The sequence below is a fragment of the Petromyzon marinus genome, chromosome 64 (assembly GCF_048934315.1).
Source record: "Petromyzon marinus isolate PM22_M1 ecotype Great Lakes invasive population chromosome 64, UKy_Petmar_22M1.pri1.0, whole genome shotgun sequence".
Taxonomy (NCBI): Eukaryota; Metazoa; Chordata; class Hyperoartia; order Petromyzontiformes; family Petromyzontidae; genus Petromyzon; species Petromyzon marinus.
The window spans coordinates 3,459,081-3,473,241 of record NC_133730.1 but is presented as its reverse complement, the minus strand read 5'-3'; the positions used below and the strand labels follow the sequence as shown (position 1 = coordinate 3,473,241).

Here is a 14,161-nt window from a genome sequence, read left to right as displayed (position 1 = left end):
TCCTGTTCACATTGCATTGCGGCTCTTGATATATTTTGGTTTGCCGACCCCTGGTTTTTATATATATATAAAAAAAAATGTTTTTAATAATTCAGCCCGTTCGTTAACAACGCTGCGCGACCTTTAAAGGAAAAATATATAATAGGTGACGTTTCAGGGCAATGGCCCTTTTTAGTGTTTGCGCTATGAACAAGAGCTATCACAAAAAAAACCACCGCTTTTATTATACGTTGGGCAGCGGCAGTGTTGTAACCCCCCCCCCACTGCTGTTGACGAAGGCATCGTTTTTTTTTATTGTTGATCGCGCTGCCAAATGCAGCAGCTTCACCAACTTCATCGGCCGCATGTAAAATCAAATAAAACTGAACGAATGACCCGGTGACATTCGCCGATTGGACAAGCGGACGAGTGACCGTCGCGTTGTGAACGCTTGCCCCCCCCTCCCCCCCCGTCACCCAACCCCTGTTAGGTGTACAAGGGCCCGGACACGCAGCACCGGCTCTACGGGCTGCACACGGGCAGTGAGTACCGCCTGCGCGCTTGCGCGATCCGCCAGTGCACGGAGCAGCAGGGAGTCCCCCCGGCAGCCGCTCAGCTATCGTCAACAACAACAACAACAACCTCCTCGTCGTCATCGTCGTCAACGGTGTCATCGTCGTCTTCATGTTCGTGGTCGTCGGCGGCGACCGCCGCCACGGCGACGTCCCCGTCTTTGTCGCCGGGGACGGGGGCGACCACGCGGGAGCTGATTGGTCCGTTCGGCGCCGCCGTGACCTTTCACCTGCAACGGCCGCAGTCGCAGGCCTCGGCGGACGGGGCCGCCAGGCCGGGCGGCGGCCACGACGGCGGCGGTGGCGCCGCCGCGACGGCGGAGGTGGCGGCCAAGGCGCTGAGCGACGAGCAGTGGGCCGCCATCATCCTCGTCGCGTTCGCGGGCTTCTCCATCCTCATCGCGGTCTTCATCCAGCACATGGTCATAATGTGAAACTTCGTTTCGGCTGCCCCGCGGCAATTGTAAAACGGTACACGCGGAAATATTTAAGGAGATGAAAACGTATTTCTTGGCCGTTTTTTTTTATTTTTTCACTTAATTTTTTTTTTATTTTTACAAAAACGGTTAATTTGTGGCACGGAGTACATTGTGTTTTTTTTGTTGTTGGATGGTTTTTGGGGTGGTTCAAGGCAGTTATGCTAATAATGGTTTGTTTGTTTTGCAGTTCCAATTACATCTTAAATAAAATAAGATAACTATTTGGACAACGTGCCCGAGATTGCACGTTGAGAATCCTGTGTCTTTTCCAAAAGAAAGTGCGCTAACTTTGTAGTTTCCCTTCGATTCTCTGAACCATTCCACTCTCTTGCGGTGTCGTGGATTCATGCCATGGGACTCCTTGTCCACAAGGGACACGGGGGAAGAGATCTTCGCCGTTAATTTGCCGACGCGAGTTGGACCGTCGACGTTTGTCCCCGCAATATTTAAAAAACGCGCCTACACACACAACCCCCCCCCAGCTTGTCCTCGTGGCCCACACCAATTCGGACGAGCCACGCTTCCAACGTCGCCTTTCCGCCACTTTTCACTTCGGCGAAACCGTTCCGAGTGTGGGCGCCGGCGAATTTGGCGTTGGTAAAAGCGTGGGCCACCTTCGAGGATTCGATGTTCATTTTAAAATCCAGGCTTTGGTTTAAGAATTTTTATTCTTTTTTTTTTCGGCGTCAGCACACCGTGGTCCGTGCGTTTTGTGTGCGTTCGTAGATGCCCTCTTTTTTTTTCTTCCTTCGAGCGATTTCCTTTCGGTGATGGCGAGTCGCCGGAGGCCACCACTTACGCGCTCGATAGCAGCCGCTGCAGTCGGAAGAAAATGTCCTTGCACTCAAACATTTACGTTGAACAGTATTGACCCTGGAGATGTTGTGTTGTTGTCGTCTTTAACGGTGGCCTCATCACGTGGTGGGGGGGGGGGGGGGAGGGGTGCTGCCGTGTGTCTTGTCCGTACTCGCGGATGTTTATAGGGCGACGACTAAATATGTGCCATCGTTTCCAAAGAAAAGGCGTAAAAAAAAACGAACTAAGAAATATCAAGTGCAGCACAGAACCAATATTTGGAGATGAAAACAAACATCGATCTTTTAATCGGCCACAGAGAAAGCTGCGTCGTGTGCGAACATATCCACGAGTGGAAAAGGGACGCCAAAATGTACGCCGTCAAAATCCGTGGCCTCTCTTTCCTGTCGCCACCGACGGGAGAGAAGCGCGAGCGGTGGTGGAGGGAAGGCGGCTGGAGGCGGCGGTCCGATGCGTGTTCCCGCTTGCCGGGACAACGGCAGCAAAACCCCTCTGTGCCGCGCTTGCTTTGGTGTTTCGGCAAGAAGCCGGCGGCAGCGTTTGCGCAGAGCGCCGTGCCGCCACCCCCCCCACCATTCTCACCTTGCTGTCGGTCCGATGGGAGAGGGCTGTAATCCAGCGCTCTCTGCGCGTCTCGGAAGTGCGTTTTGTTAACCTTGGACCGTACCGCGATGTTTTATTGTTGTGGGTGTGAGTCCCTTATGCCAGCTACGCCCCGATCCGCACTTTCTCTTTCCCCCCTCGATCGACCCCTGCGCCCGACGTGTGTGTATCTATTTGCCGTTTGTATCTGAATGTATTCGTTGAAGCGTAAGGGACCCAATGTGCCTCTGCTTAGGGCGCGGTTTTTTTGCGCGCGGCCACACTCTCCGGGAAAGCCTCGGGCAGCCTCCGGGCTAACTCGGGCGAAGGGGCAAAAAGTCGATTTCAGAATATAAAACAAAAAAATTACAAAAACAATTACGTTGAAAAAACCCCAAGCTAAAATCTGTAACTCCCATCATGCAAAGCCAAATTCCAGTCCAAAGGCAAATGTTTAAAACCTAGTCGCCCCCCGCCCCCCCCCCCCCACCACCACTAGTATGACTGTGACGGCGATTACTACAGCCGCTGATTATGGAACATGCCGGAACGTTTGGGGCTTACCGCTTGCCGCCCTCTCGCACACGGCAAATGTGTGGTCCCGCACGCACACACATGTGCGTGTGCGCTCAACTCGGTGATGACTCACTAGCTAAAAAATACAAAAACGTAGAAAATCGGGGGCGGGGGGGAGCAGGCAGTGCGACGGAAATGCACACAGCGATAATTCCTCCAAGCATCGTCCGTCGCTGCCAAAGTCGCTTTTGCTTGGCGCGTGTCCGGAAACGGCACCTCCCAGACCTGTGAAGATGATAAGACCGGATCCCCGTTCGTTCGCCCAATACCTCATGGGGATCGCGGCTGAATAATTCCGATGATTCTCTTAAATAGTTTCCTCTTTTCCTCCGCGATCCGACCGGCCCGTCTCGGTTTCTGTTTCGTCGTTTTTATTGTGCCGTGCGCGCGATGGCCGGTCGTCGTCCGTGGTATTGGAGAGACGGCGTGCTACATCTACAAGCCGGGAGACGTATGCATACCGATTGCAAATATGCTCCTCGGCAGATTAGGGTATATTTTTTTTTCTGCGTAGTAAAAAAAAAAGATATATGACGTGTGTGCGTGCGTGCATGTGTATGTGTGTGCAGAGTACATATATGTAAAATTATATACACTATATGGAATATACACTGTGTATACACTATGCACATATAAATGCACATACTCAAAAAAAGCTCGAATGCTGGCAAGCGTTTTATTTTCTTACCGCGTTACTTTTGAATCCTTTGAGCTGCGTCGTTTTCGTTTCGTTGGAAACGTGGCCGGATTGAAGACGCGCGGTCGGAGCCTCACTGACGCATAACGGCGTGAGGGGCGTGTTGGGCCGATGGCGATGCCCGTCCATCGTGTTAGGTTCTTGCTGATAATTCACGTATTCCAGTTTTTTCTCTCGCGCCATCATCCCCACCCCCCCACCACCACCCTCCCATAAACACGTTTGAGTTTGTAAGTTAATGAAACGTAACGGTGCAATTTCTCGGCGTGTTGTTGATGTGCCGGTTGCGCGTCGACGCTATTTATTACGATTGCCTCACGATTCGTTCTCCGCTTGCGGGCGCCAAATTCCGTTTCCTCGTTCCTTCTTGCGTCGCGCAGGGCGACGCGCTCCGCTCGCAAGTTCATAAACCTTCGTTTGCTCCTCGCCCGTCACCTCGCGATCGTTCACGCATTCGTCCAGAAGCTGTTTAAAAAAAAAAAATACTAAACCCGGACACACGGGTTTAGCTGTCACGCGCCAAACGAAACGGAAGGTTTCAAACTCTAATACGAAGTGTTTACATTTTTATCCTCGTCCGCGTGTTTCAGAGACGTGGCGATGCTGCTCCCGGCGTCGTGTTGTAGTGGTGACCCCACGCTGGGCTCTCATTCCGCGGGTCGCCGGTTCCATTCCGTCTGCGGATGGCGCTGCAGGTGAAACGACGTCGCAGGTTTCTTCAAATCCCCACCCGCAGTCTCTGGCCGCCCAGCGGTGTAAATGGGTTAACCACTGTTAAGTTGATCGGCGGCTCACGTGCGGTGTGGTGGGGGGTAAAGTGTGCCGTACTCCCCACCTCTTCCAAGATTGTCTGGCCCCTGTGGAAGAGTAGACCCAAAACACCCGCTTGAGGATGGCCCATCTGCCAGCGGTGGCGCGAGCAAGCAGTTGGAGGGCTGCGCCTTCTAGCTTTCACCCCGGGCGAGGCCGGCAGGCCCAGGACGGACATCCGGGGTGCGGCCTTCGGTCGACGGCGGGCACCGTTGTACGCGAAGAGCGTTGCGCGAGAGAACGGCGTGGACGATGTCTCGCGTGCGGGAGGAGGACTGGGTGCGTGGAGTGACGTTGGCGGGTATTTTGCGCGTGGCTTTTGTGGTTTTTACGATGGGCTGGCCCGAGCGAGGTATAGCAACGGAGCCGTTTCCTTTCGGCTTGTCGCGCGAGAGTGGGCAGCGGTCGTCGGGATCCCGTCCGCCCACTGCAATCCGATCGTTTGAACGATCGATCGCTGATAATTATTGGCGCGCTTGCCGCTGGGCGGGAGGTTCTGGTCCATTTGGCTTGACGTGGGGGCGGCCGTTAATTTGGAAAGGAGCCCCGGATAGCAATCGGCGACAACAACCAACATTTTTGCTTGCAACATTTATCCGATTAATTGACTGAAATCATCATCCCAGCTCTGATTTTGTGCCAGCCAGAACTGTCCACTGAACACGTCCTCACCCTGAGCACGTCCTCTGTTGAGGAGAGAGACACACACGGGGGCGGTGTGGTTTTGCTGAAACTGATCCGTGTCCTGTACGTACGTACGTATGTACGTTGAACTTCTTTTGCACCGTACGTAGCCAACCGTGCTAATCGGAAGGTGCGGAGGGATGGGAGGGGGGGGGTAGGACATTGAACTAAACACAAAAAGCCCGTTGTGACTTCAATGGCAGCGGTTTCGTGCAAAGTAAAGCCAGCCGCCACTTGCGCTGTTGCCCAACGTGCACAGCACGGGGTGGACATTGCATGCTGTGTGTGTGTGTGTACGTGCGAGTGGCTGCGTTTGGAGCCACTTCTAAGCACGGTTTGTCTGGGTTAGGTCTCGCTGTCGCTTCGCACCGCTGCGGGTGCCATCGATGAGCGTTGTGCCACGATGCCGCAGTCGGTTCAAAGTAGTGCGCGGCGATAGCTTCGAGAGGGTTCTAGATTTGAAGCTTTCGTGACTGCAAGGATCCATACTCTTCGGTTCTATTCGGTAAAGTCACGTAGGTAAAAAATAAAATAACAAAAATCACGACGTTTCGGCCACAACACGAGCGGCCTTCATCAGGCGAAGGGACCGTGCTGTCATGAGGACAGCGTTGGCGTGAAAACAGCCAAGCCCAGGTCGCGTCCTTTAAGCCGTGTGGGAGGAAGCAAAACGCCTGACGAAGGAATTAGCATAAAAATGAGCACGATGTACGTAGGAGGTGCATGGGCCATGATTTTTGTTATTTTATTTTTTACCTACGTGACTTTACCGAATAGAACTTCGAGAGGGTTCACAAACGCTCGATGGTGATACGCAGAACAAAACCCGCCCCCTCCCGCGGCGGTGCACGCCGGCGGTGCCTTCGGCAAGGATAACCGTAACTCCGTTCCAAGCGCGCAGAAATAAACGGGGTAGGCGGTGGGGGGGGCGTTGAATCGCGGAGCGCTCTCGCTTACAGAAGTGACCCGGCGAGGCCGAGGCTCCTCCCCACGGCGACCTTTGCACAAACGCGCCGGCACGGTTTCGGCTACGAATTGTAAACGTTGACCGAATTTAAATTGACAAACGCACGTTGTGATTTTTACAGACCCCTTTCCCCCCTCCCCTTCCCCCCCCTACCCCGTCCTTTTTTTGTGCGTTGGTGTTGTTTTTGCGCCATTTGTGCCGAAGCCTCGCGCACCGGTTTGCACCGAGGCGAGGCGCCCGCCCCGCGTGCAAGGCGTTGTGTCCACCAACGGCAGATGCGCTCCTCGCTCGTGGCGTGTCTCGCCCCCCCGCGCAATGCCGTTGGACGTCCGCAAAAGGGAGCCAGATCGGTTGGGACTTCTTGCCCTGGCTTGATCCGTAAAGCCGATGTCTCGGGAACGGGAATGCGGAGGTGCGCAACGATGAGTTGCGATCGATTCCGTTTCCCCCGCGACCCGATTGGACCGCTTGTTCCCCGTTGTTTAGTCGCGTGTAGAGTTGGACACTTGTTTCTCCCCGACGTTCATCCCGAGTCTCAAGATTTTTCTTTTTTCACGGGGGGGGGGGGGGGGTGGGCGGTGGTGGGGTGGTCGTTGGCAGCGTTGCTTTGTGCTTTTTTTTCCCCAAAAATCATTTGCGGGTAAATTTCAACATTTTGCCAACGTTTGGATTTGTCTAATTTCCCCGCCTCCCCCCCCCCCCCCATCAATTTTTGTCACTGTTGTTTGCTCCGTTGGGCCGAGTGACATCTGCACGTGGTATGTATGTTGATTGTGGATACATCGCACGCTTTTGACGCGTGTATCTTGAGCCGAAGGAAACCACTTTAATCGACGTGTTCGCGATAAAGGCTTCCACCAATACCGAAGGAAGGAATGGCCTTGCTTTTCTCCCCAATATCTTTTTGCACTTTTGCTCTTTTTTAACGTTAAGTTCTTAAGGTTTTTTTTGTGTATCCTCTTCCTGTGTGTGTGTGTGAGTGATGCTGAAATGTAGTCAAGATTCAAGTTCGTTAAGGGGTAGCGGTAGTGCAGCGGGGTTAGCGCTACACTGCGCTACGAACCCGGCGACCCGATTTCCATTCCGGCTCACGGCCACCACCAACACCAGCGTGACGATTATCTGAACCGCTCTTGTGCCTCCCCTTGCTCGACTCGGCCTCAAATGAGTGCCTGGCGCGGCACGTAGTAAACACCGCCGCTGGGGAGACAAAGGCGGCCGGGCGTGGTGGTGTGCTTGGCCACCCACCCCCTAGTGTGCCGTCGCTAACAGCACTCACCCCATCAGTCTGTGTTAAGGCTTTAGCAAGGTGGGAGCGGGAGGGGCTCCTTTTTCTCCGATGCTGAACGTTAACGAAGCTCCCCAAGGTGTCTCGTGATTGCCATTGACAGCGACGTTCTGCCCACGGTGGCGCCGGTCGTGCCGCCACGCTCGGGATAACCGGGGGGGGGGGGAGGGGTGGGGGGCACCACGGGTTTCCCGCAGTGCCACCCTCGTAGTTTACCCCGCCCCGAGTAGCCCCCAGCACGAGCTGTGCCCCCCCCCCCCCCCTCTCGCCGACGGCACCGGAGCGGCTCGTCGTCCGTTCGACTCGTTGCGCGGCAAGGCCAGCTGTGCTTTGTATCAGAAGCAGTGTGCTTGTATCAGAAGCAGTGTGCTTGTATCAGAGGCAGTGTGCTTGTATCAGAAGCTTGCGCCTTTCCCCCCCGTCCCTCCAGCGTTAACAAAGCATATGTTGCTTATACCAGAAGAACTGTGCTTATTATTTCGGTGTGTGCTTGTGTACAGTTTCACACTGCCTGGCTCGCATCCTTGCAGCCTACTAGCGCCACTGCTATACACAAGGAGTTGGTGACATGAAGGATTATTGAGTTTCATTAAAGGCCTGAATCGTGACGATTCATCTCACCCGATCAACTATGGTGGGGGAGCGTGGGGGGGGGGGGAGGTGAAATGTTCCTATCGTAGCTGATTGTACGATTGTGTGATTGTGGTGAGTAAATTGCCCAGAACACGAGAAGTGATGCTGCTGCTGCTGCTGCTCGTGATGTGCGGGACGAACACCGGCACGGTGGCGCTCCCCGGCCCGAGCGAGTGGCGAAATGCAGAGCCGTTGGCAGTTCCGCTTTGCCGCCGGGCGCCTTCCAACACAGACCCACCGCGCGGTAACTACCATGGTCTCTGCGTCATATACAAGGCCCCACTTGTTAATAGCGGATGAAGCGCCGGCCGTGTTCGACGGTAGGGATCGTGAACACCGCCACCCGCAAGACACGTGCCAGTTGCACGGTGCGGACATGCCGGCACCGGGCGCGATGGGGTGGTTAATTTGGCCGGGGCGGGCATGGGACGACGGTCGGATGCGCCACGACCTTGGCTACCTCGTGGCGCGTGGGACAATTTGGCGCCGGGCCAATTCACGAGCACTTAACTGGGATTTCATTTTTGTTTGGTAGCAACTCCACAGGACGGTGGTTGGCGGTGGTGTGGTGAGTTAGGAGTGGCGTTGGCGGTTTTCGTGAAGCTGCTACAAGAGTTCAACAACGCTGCAATGGTAACGAACGTCGAGACAGTACGGAAGGAGTAACGCCGCTGTATGTTCACGGCGGTGGTTGCGTTTCGCAACGACGCCGCCGCCTTGTGCTTGAAGAAATACAATCGTTTGTGGGAAGAGTTGAGGGGGGGGTGGCGGTGGGAAAGAATTTGTTGTGGCTGCGGTGCGTTTGTAAATGGCTGAAGTGCGAGAAGTCGTGAGGTGGTCTCTGTGTGAGTCTATGGGTCTCTGTGTGAGCCTGTGGGTCTCTGTGTGAGTCTATGGGTCTCTGTGTGAGTCTATGGGTCTCTGTGTGAGCCTATGGATCTCTGAGTGAGCCTATGGGTCTCTGTGTGAGCCTATGGGTCTCTGGGTTATTGTGTATGTTGAACTTCTTTCGCACCGTACATAGCCATCCACGCTAATCGGAGGTGCATGGGGAAGACAACAAACGTGTATGTGTCTTGTGTGGAGCGGTGGTGTAGTGGTTAGCGTGCTGCGCTACGAACCTGGCGACCCGGGTTCGGGATCGAACCCACGACCTCTTGCGTACCAGGCGAGGGAGTTAGCATCTCATAGGCACCGCGGCGTTGGGACACGTGCGTTTGGGTTGTGACTGTGCGGTTTGTATGCCCCCTCCCCCACCTCTTCCGATACGTCCCCCCCCCCATCCCCACCACCGCCAGCGTGGAAGAGTAGGCCAAAAATACCCTCCGGAGATTTCTGCCGAGTTGTTGGAGGCCTTTCCGTCGGCAAGTGGCGTCCGCTAAAAGGGGGGGACACCGTTGCCTGCGCGGCCACGCTTTCACCTTCCCCTGTTTACCCCGTGATCTGAAAGTTGCCGTTGCTTAACCAACCACTGGGCCGCGGATGCGTCCCGTAAATGTTTGTTATTCTTCCTTTGTCACTTGTTGGGGGGGTGTGTGTGTGTGCACGCAAGTATACAGTAAAAGCTTGGATTGCGAGTAACTTGGCCTGCGTGTGTTTTGCAAGACGAGCAAATTTTTAAAATAAATATTAATTTGATAAACGAGCGAGGGTCTTACAATACGAGTAGTAGTACGTACACGCTTTGTACTGCCGAGCGTCACGTGATCACAACTGATGTACGAGTGCTTTGATATACGAGTGCTTTGGATTACAAACACGTTTCCGGAACGAATTATGCTCGCAATCCAAGGTTTTACTGTAGTTCTTTATTGCTTTCCGATTTTGCCCACAATATCGGATGTGTGAACCGTTGTATATCGGGAGCGGCGAAAGGTGTGCGATTGTGTCCTCCAGATTATGAGGCGCGCACAGCTTTTATAACCCCACCTCACCCTCCCTCCTCCCCACCGCTGTATTTTATGAACGAACTTTGGGGCGCGCATCTTTCGATCTTCCCGCAACGTCGGCTTTTTTTTGTATATACCACCGTCGTTCAGAAACCACATTCTGAAAGACGGCTCATCCATAACCATGCCGTATTTTCCCAATTATGAAAACTAAAATTAGATGACCAATCTTTAGGGCGGGGGGCAGTGTATCTTTCTGGAGCGGCTTATAATTCGGAGAAGATGGTAATGGTTTTTTTTTTTTACCTCTGCAAATGATTGGTTGATTATTATTCTCAGTAGTGTGACCGATGCACGCGTTAGCCAGAGAGGCATTCGCCAGATCCGAGGCGGTCCGCTCATCTTTGTTTACGGATATATTTTCAAAAGCGACCGAGCGCAAGGACCCAATCCCCCGAAATACTTACGGCAAAGTTGAGTCTGCTTAGTTAGTACTTGGGTGGGTGATCGCTTGGGATTGCCAGGCCCGGCCAAGAGGTGGTATTGCCGAGCGTCTCACCCCCGGTCGTGCGAATTCGGAGTTTACCCCGGGGTCTCCGGTTTACTCTCACGTGAAGGCGAAACGCTCAACTAATGGAATTGGTCAAAAACATACCCATTGGCAGGGCCCAGACTTTTTTTTACAAGTAAGCAGCAAGTAATCACATCCTCACAAATTTCATCGGTTGTGACCAAGATGGCAAAATGCATCACGGTTCTTCTCGGCGAGGCGTGTAACACTTGAAAACGCCCTCCTGCGGGCTTCGAGAATACCACCAACTTGCTCGCGAAGGCCCACTCCACCAGCGATATGCAACTGCCCGTCTGGGCAACAGTGGCCAAAGTGTGTGTCCCCCCCCCCCCCCCGACAATGGAACGAGGAGGCACCGATTCGGTAGAAGATCGCTTTCGGGAGCCAGCAAATATACGGACAGTACGAAATCTCCTCGTGCGAGAATCGATGGGGGATGGCTTTGTAATTCATAATAGAGTTTGTTCCGGGTTAGATCGTGTAAATATATAAATGTGTCGTTAAACCCGCCACCACCCGACACAGCCAACCAGTAAGGTTTGTCACGTAAACAGAGCGTGGCCAATTCGTCACTAGTACAGCAACACCGGTGTGTTGGAGAGCCAAGCCACAACATTTACAATCCGAGTACGACGTTTCCGCCAGTAATTACAACCAGCTTCATCAGGTGACAGCCACAAATCTCGCTCTTCAACACACCGGTGTGCTGTACTAGTGACGAATTGGCCACGCTCTGTTTACGTGACAACCCTCACTGGTTGGCTGTGTCCGGTCGGTGGCGGGTTTTAACGACACAACATGTATATATTTACGCGATCAAACCCCAAAGAAACCTCTTATGGGTGATCTTGGTCGTGAAAGCCTACGGTGTTAAACTGGCTGTTATAATTGATTTTCTCCATTCAATCTTTTAATTTGTGACGGTTCGTGTGTGGTGACCCCGCTGACGGCAGGTAGTAGTAGTAGTAGTCGGTAGACGCGGGGATCGTGACCCTTGAAAGTCGTGACAATTCGTCGAATCGCAGGAATTGTTAGACCCCTACCAAAGAGAGCAAGCCCCACACCCCCTTCCGTGGGGGGGGGGGGGGGGGGGAGTTGATGGACCACGTCAGTACGAGTGCGCACGTTCGTCGAAGTTGTCGCCGCCGCCGCTGTCTTTAAGGGGGTTGTGTACCGCGCGGGCAAAAAGATGTCCGACGTTTCGCACCACGTTCAGTTGGCTTCCCGAAGAGGCCAAAGAGCCTGACGACGAATCGAGGAGATGAGAGGAGTCTCTGTGGCGTCAGTATTTTCGCGGGTTTTCTCACCGAGTCCAAATGCGTGCACAATTTACACGGTTTTTTTGCTGTTGTTTAAATGTAACCCCAGCGGACAACTGAGCGTTAGTTGTTATTTTTGTTGTTAAATTGCGACTATGCTAATAACGATGGTAATTATTATTTAATGTGTTCCTAACCCCCCCCAACCCCCATCTCTCCCACCACAGTTTGAAGCTCTTGTTTGTGAAGAGTCGATTTGCAGGATGCTGTTTTAATTGTCACAAATAAGAATGTCTTTTTTAATCGGGTACCTCATTGAAGAGCTATTACATTCCAGGTGTAAGGAAGACGAGTTTTAAATGTGTGTTGTGTCGCACAGCTGTTAGCCGCTTGTCATGTGTGAGGTGAAGTTGGTTCATGAACACGTGCCCTCTTGCGTACCGCCACATTGAATATTGTACAAAAAAGAAACAACTAACTCAACTTTCAAAACGTCTCAAATTGCGGTCACCACCCCCCCTGTACATTCAGTTGCGAGTCTACTTTTCTGTAGCTTAAATTACACATTGTATTATTGCCTCGTCAAATAAATGTTTATATCATTGCATGAGTTGACTTCCTGGCCATGTGTTGTCGGTCTGGGTCGCATCGTCGTCATCGTCGTCGCCGGATTTAAACCACTATAAATAATACCTCCTCCTGTCTCTCCACATTAAAATAAAAATGTAAGTACACGGTGCTTCAGCAAAAATGTTAACACTGATATGGGACTATCGTTATAATGGAAAAAATGAACAGAACACATTTTAACATGTTAACAAATGTTATGTTAATATCTTCAAAAAAAGTCAAAACAGTCTCCCACGTGTTCGCCATCGTTGTCGGCGCGTGCCTGGAATCTCCTCCACGTGGTCTCCAGAGCCCCGAGGCGGCAGCACATGTCACGTGGTGGCATTGTTGCAAATTTTCTCGGGAGTGTTCACATTTTTTTGAAGCAACCCTGTACTTTAAAACGCAACCCCAGAGAGTCCCGCGGCCTTTGCTGGGAGGGCATCGCTTGCAGCAGCAGCAGCAGAAATTGGTTGTCATTACAAGCAACACTCTGGGCCGGTTTCAACATGCAGCGTCTCGCCACCTTTGCTTAAAGCAGTGGTTGTGCTTGACCTTTTAGGACAGCCCGCTTGGCAGAGAGAGGGCATCTCGCCACCCCCAGGGGGTGCACGCACCCCGGGTGAAGAACCACTGGCTTAAAGCGATGCAGGTGAACTGCCAGATGCTGTCGATCCGTATTTGTTTATTGGCTATGCAAACCTACTTTTAAAGTTCTATGTATGACGTTATACGGGCAAGTCCACCGGCACGTACACCACCTCTTTCCTAAAATCCGCCAATCAAATGCTAATTTTTTATGCTAATTTCTTTGTCAGAACACCTTGTTTGCTCGCACACAGTTCAAAGGTCCGCTGTCTGAGCGTGGTTGTGTTTTGCTAAATTCTCCTGTTTGATGAGTACTAGGTGCCTCGGTGAATGTATATGCTCTGACTTTAACATAGCTATTTCTGTGACCAGTTACAAGCTAATCACTCAGCTATTTCAATGCTAAATTCTATGCTAATTCATTTGTCAAGGGGTACCTCTGCGGATGTGTATACTTTAACTTAGCTATTTCAATGAGCCATTTCAATGCTAAATTATATGCTAATTCCTTTGTCAAGGCGCTTGGTGTTTTTCTTCTCACACAGCTTAAAGGTCGTGATCTAAGCGTGGGTTCTCTCCAGCGCTGTCCTCCAGACAGTCTCGTCCCTTCACCTGATGAAGGCCGCTTGTGTTGTGGCCGAAACGTCGTGATTTTTTGTTATTTTATTTTCACCTACGTGACTTTACCCAATAGAACCAAAGAGTATGGATCCTAGCAGTCACGAAAGCTTTAAATCTAAAACTCGTTATTAACTGAGCGCGGCGGTGGCTAGGAGATGTTAACTACCTCGCCTGGTATACAGGAGGTCGTGGGTTCGATCTCAACCCTGATGATGCCTGTTTATTTGGAGTTTGCAGGTCTCCAGAGTCGCGTGGATTTTTCTCCGAGTCCTCCAGTTTTTCCCCTCCACATGTATCAATAGGCACTTTCGAGTATTTGGCTGCTATAGATGAGCCACTGTCGTTGAGCTTATCATTCGTGGCCAAGTCGCTTCTGAAAGAGAGCTACTTATAAGCTCTGTGGGCCTTACCTGGTAATATATATAGTTTACAGTTGTATAGTTTTAACATTCTCCACGCCGCCACTTTGTGATGATGTTTGTTTGTCAAACCAAGATGAGAGCCCATTGAGACTGAGAGCCATTTTCAACGGAGACCTGCG

General features: G+C 52.2%; 1 protein-coding gene across 6 annotated transcripts in view; it reads left to right on the top strand.

The window, feature by feature from the left end:
• The window catches only part of FNDC3A (fibronectin type III domain containing 3A), a 172,477-nt gene extending 160,068 nt beyond the window's left edge, over nucleotides 1-12,409 (top strand). For all 6 annotated transcript variants that reach the window (XM_032977722.2, XM_032977717.2, XM_032977721.2 and 3 more), the window contains one exon: nucleotides 470-12,409. In XM_032977722.2, coding sequence (XP_032833613.2) covers nucleotides 470-985 — 516 coding nt within the window. In that variant the 3' untranslated portion in view covers nucleotides 986-12,409. The remainder of the gene's footprint in view (nucleotides 1-469) is intronic.
• Nucleotides 12,410-14,161: the final 1,752 nt, after the last annotated feature.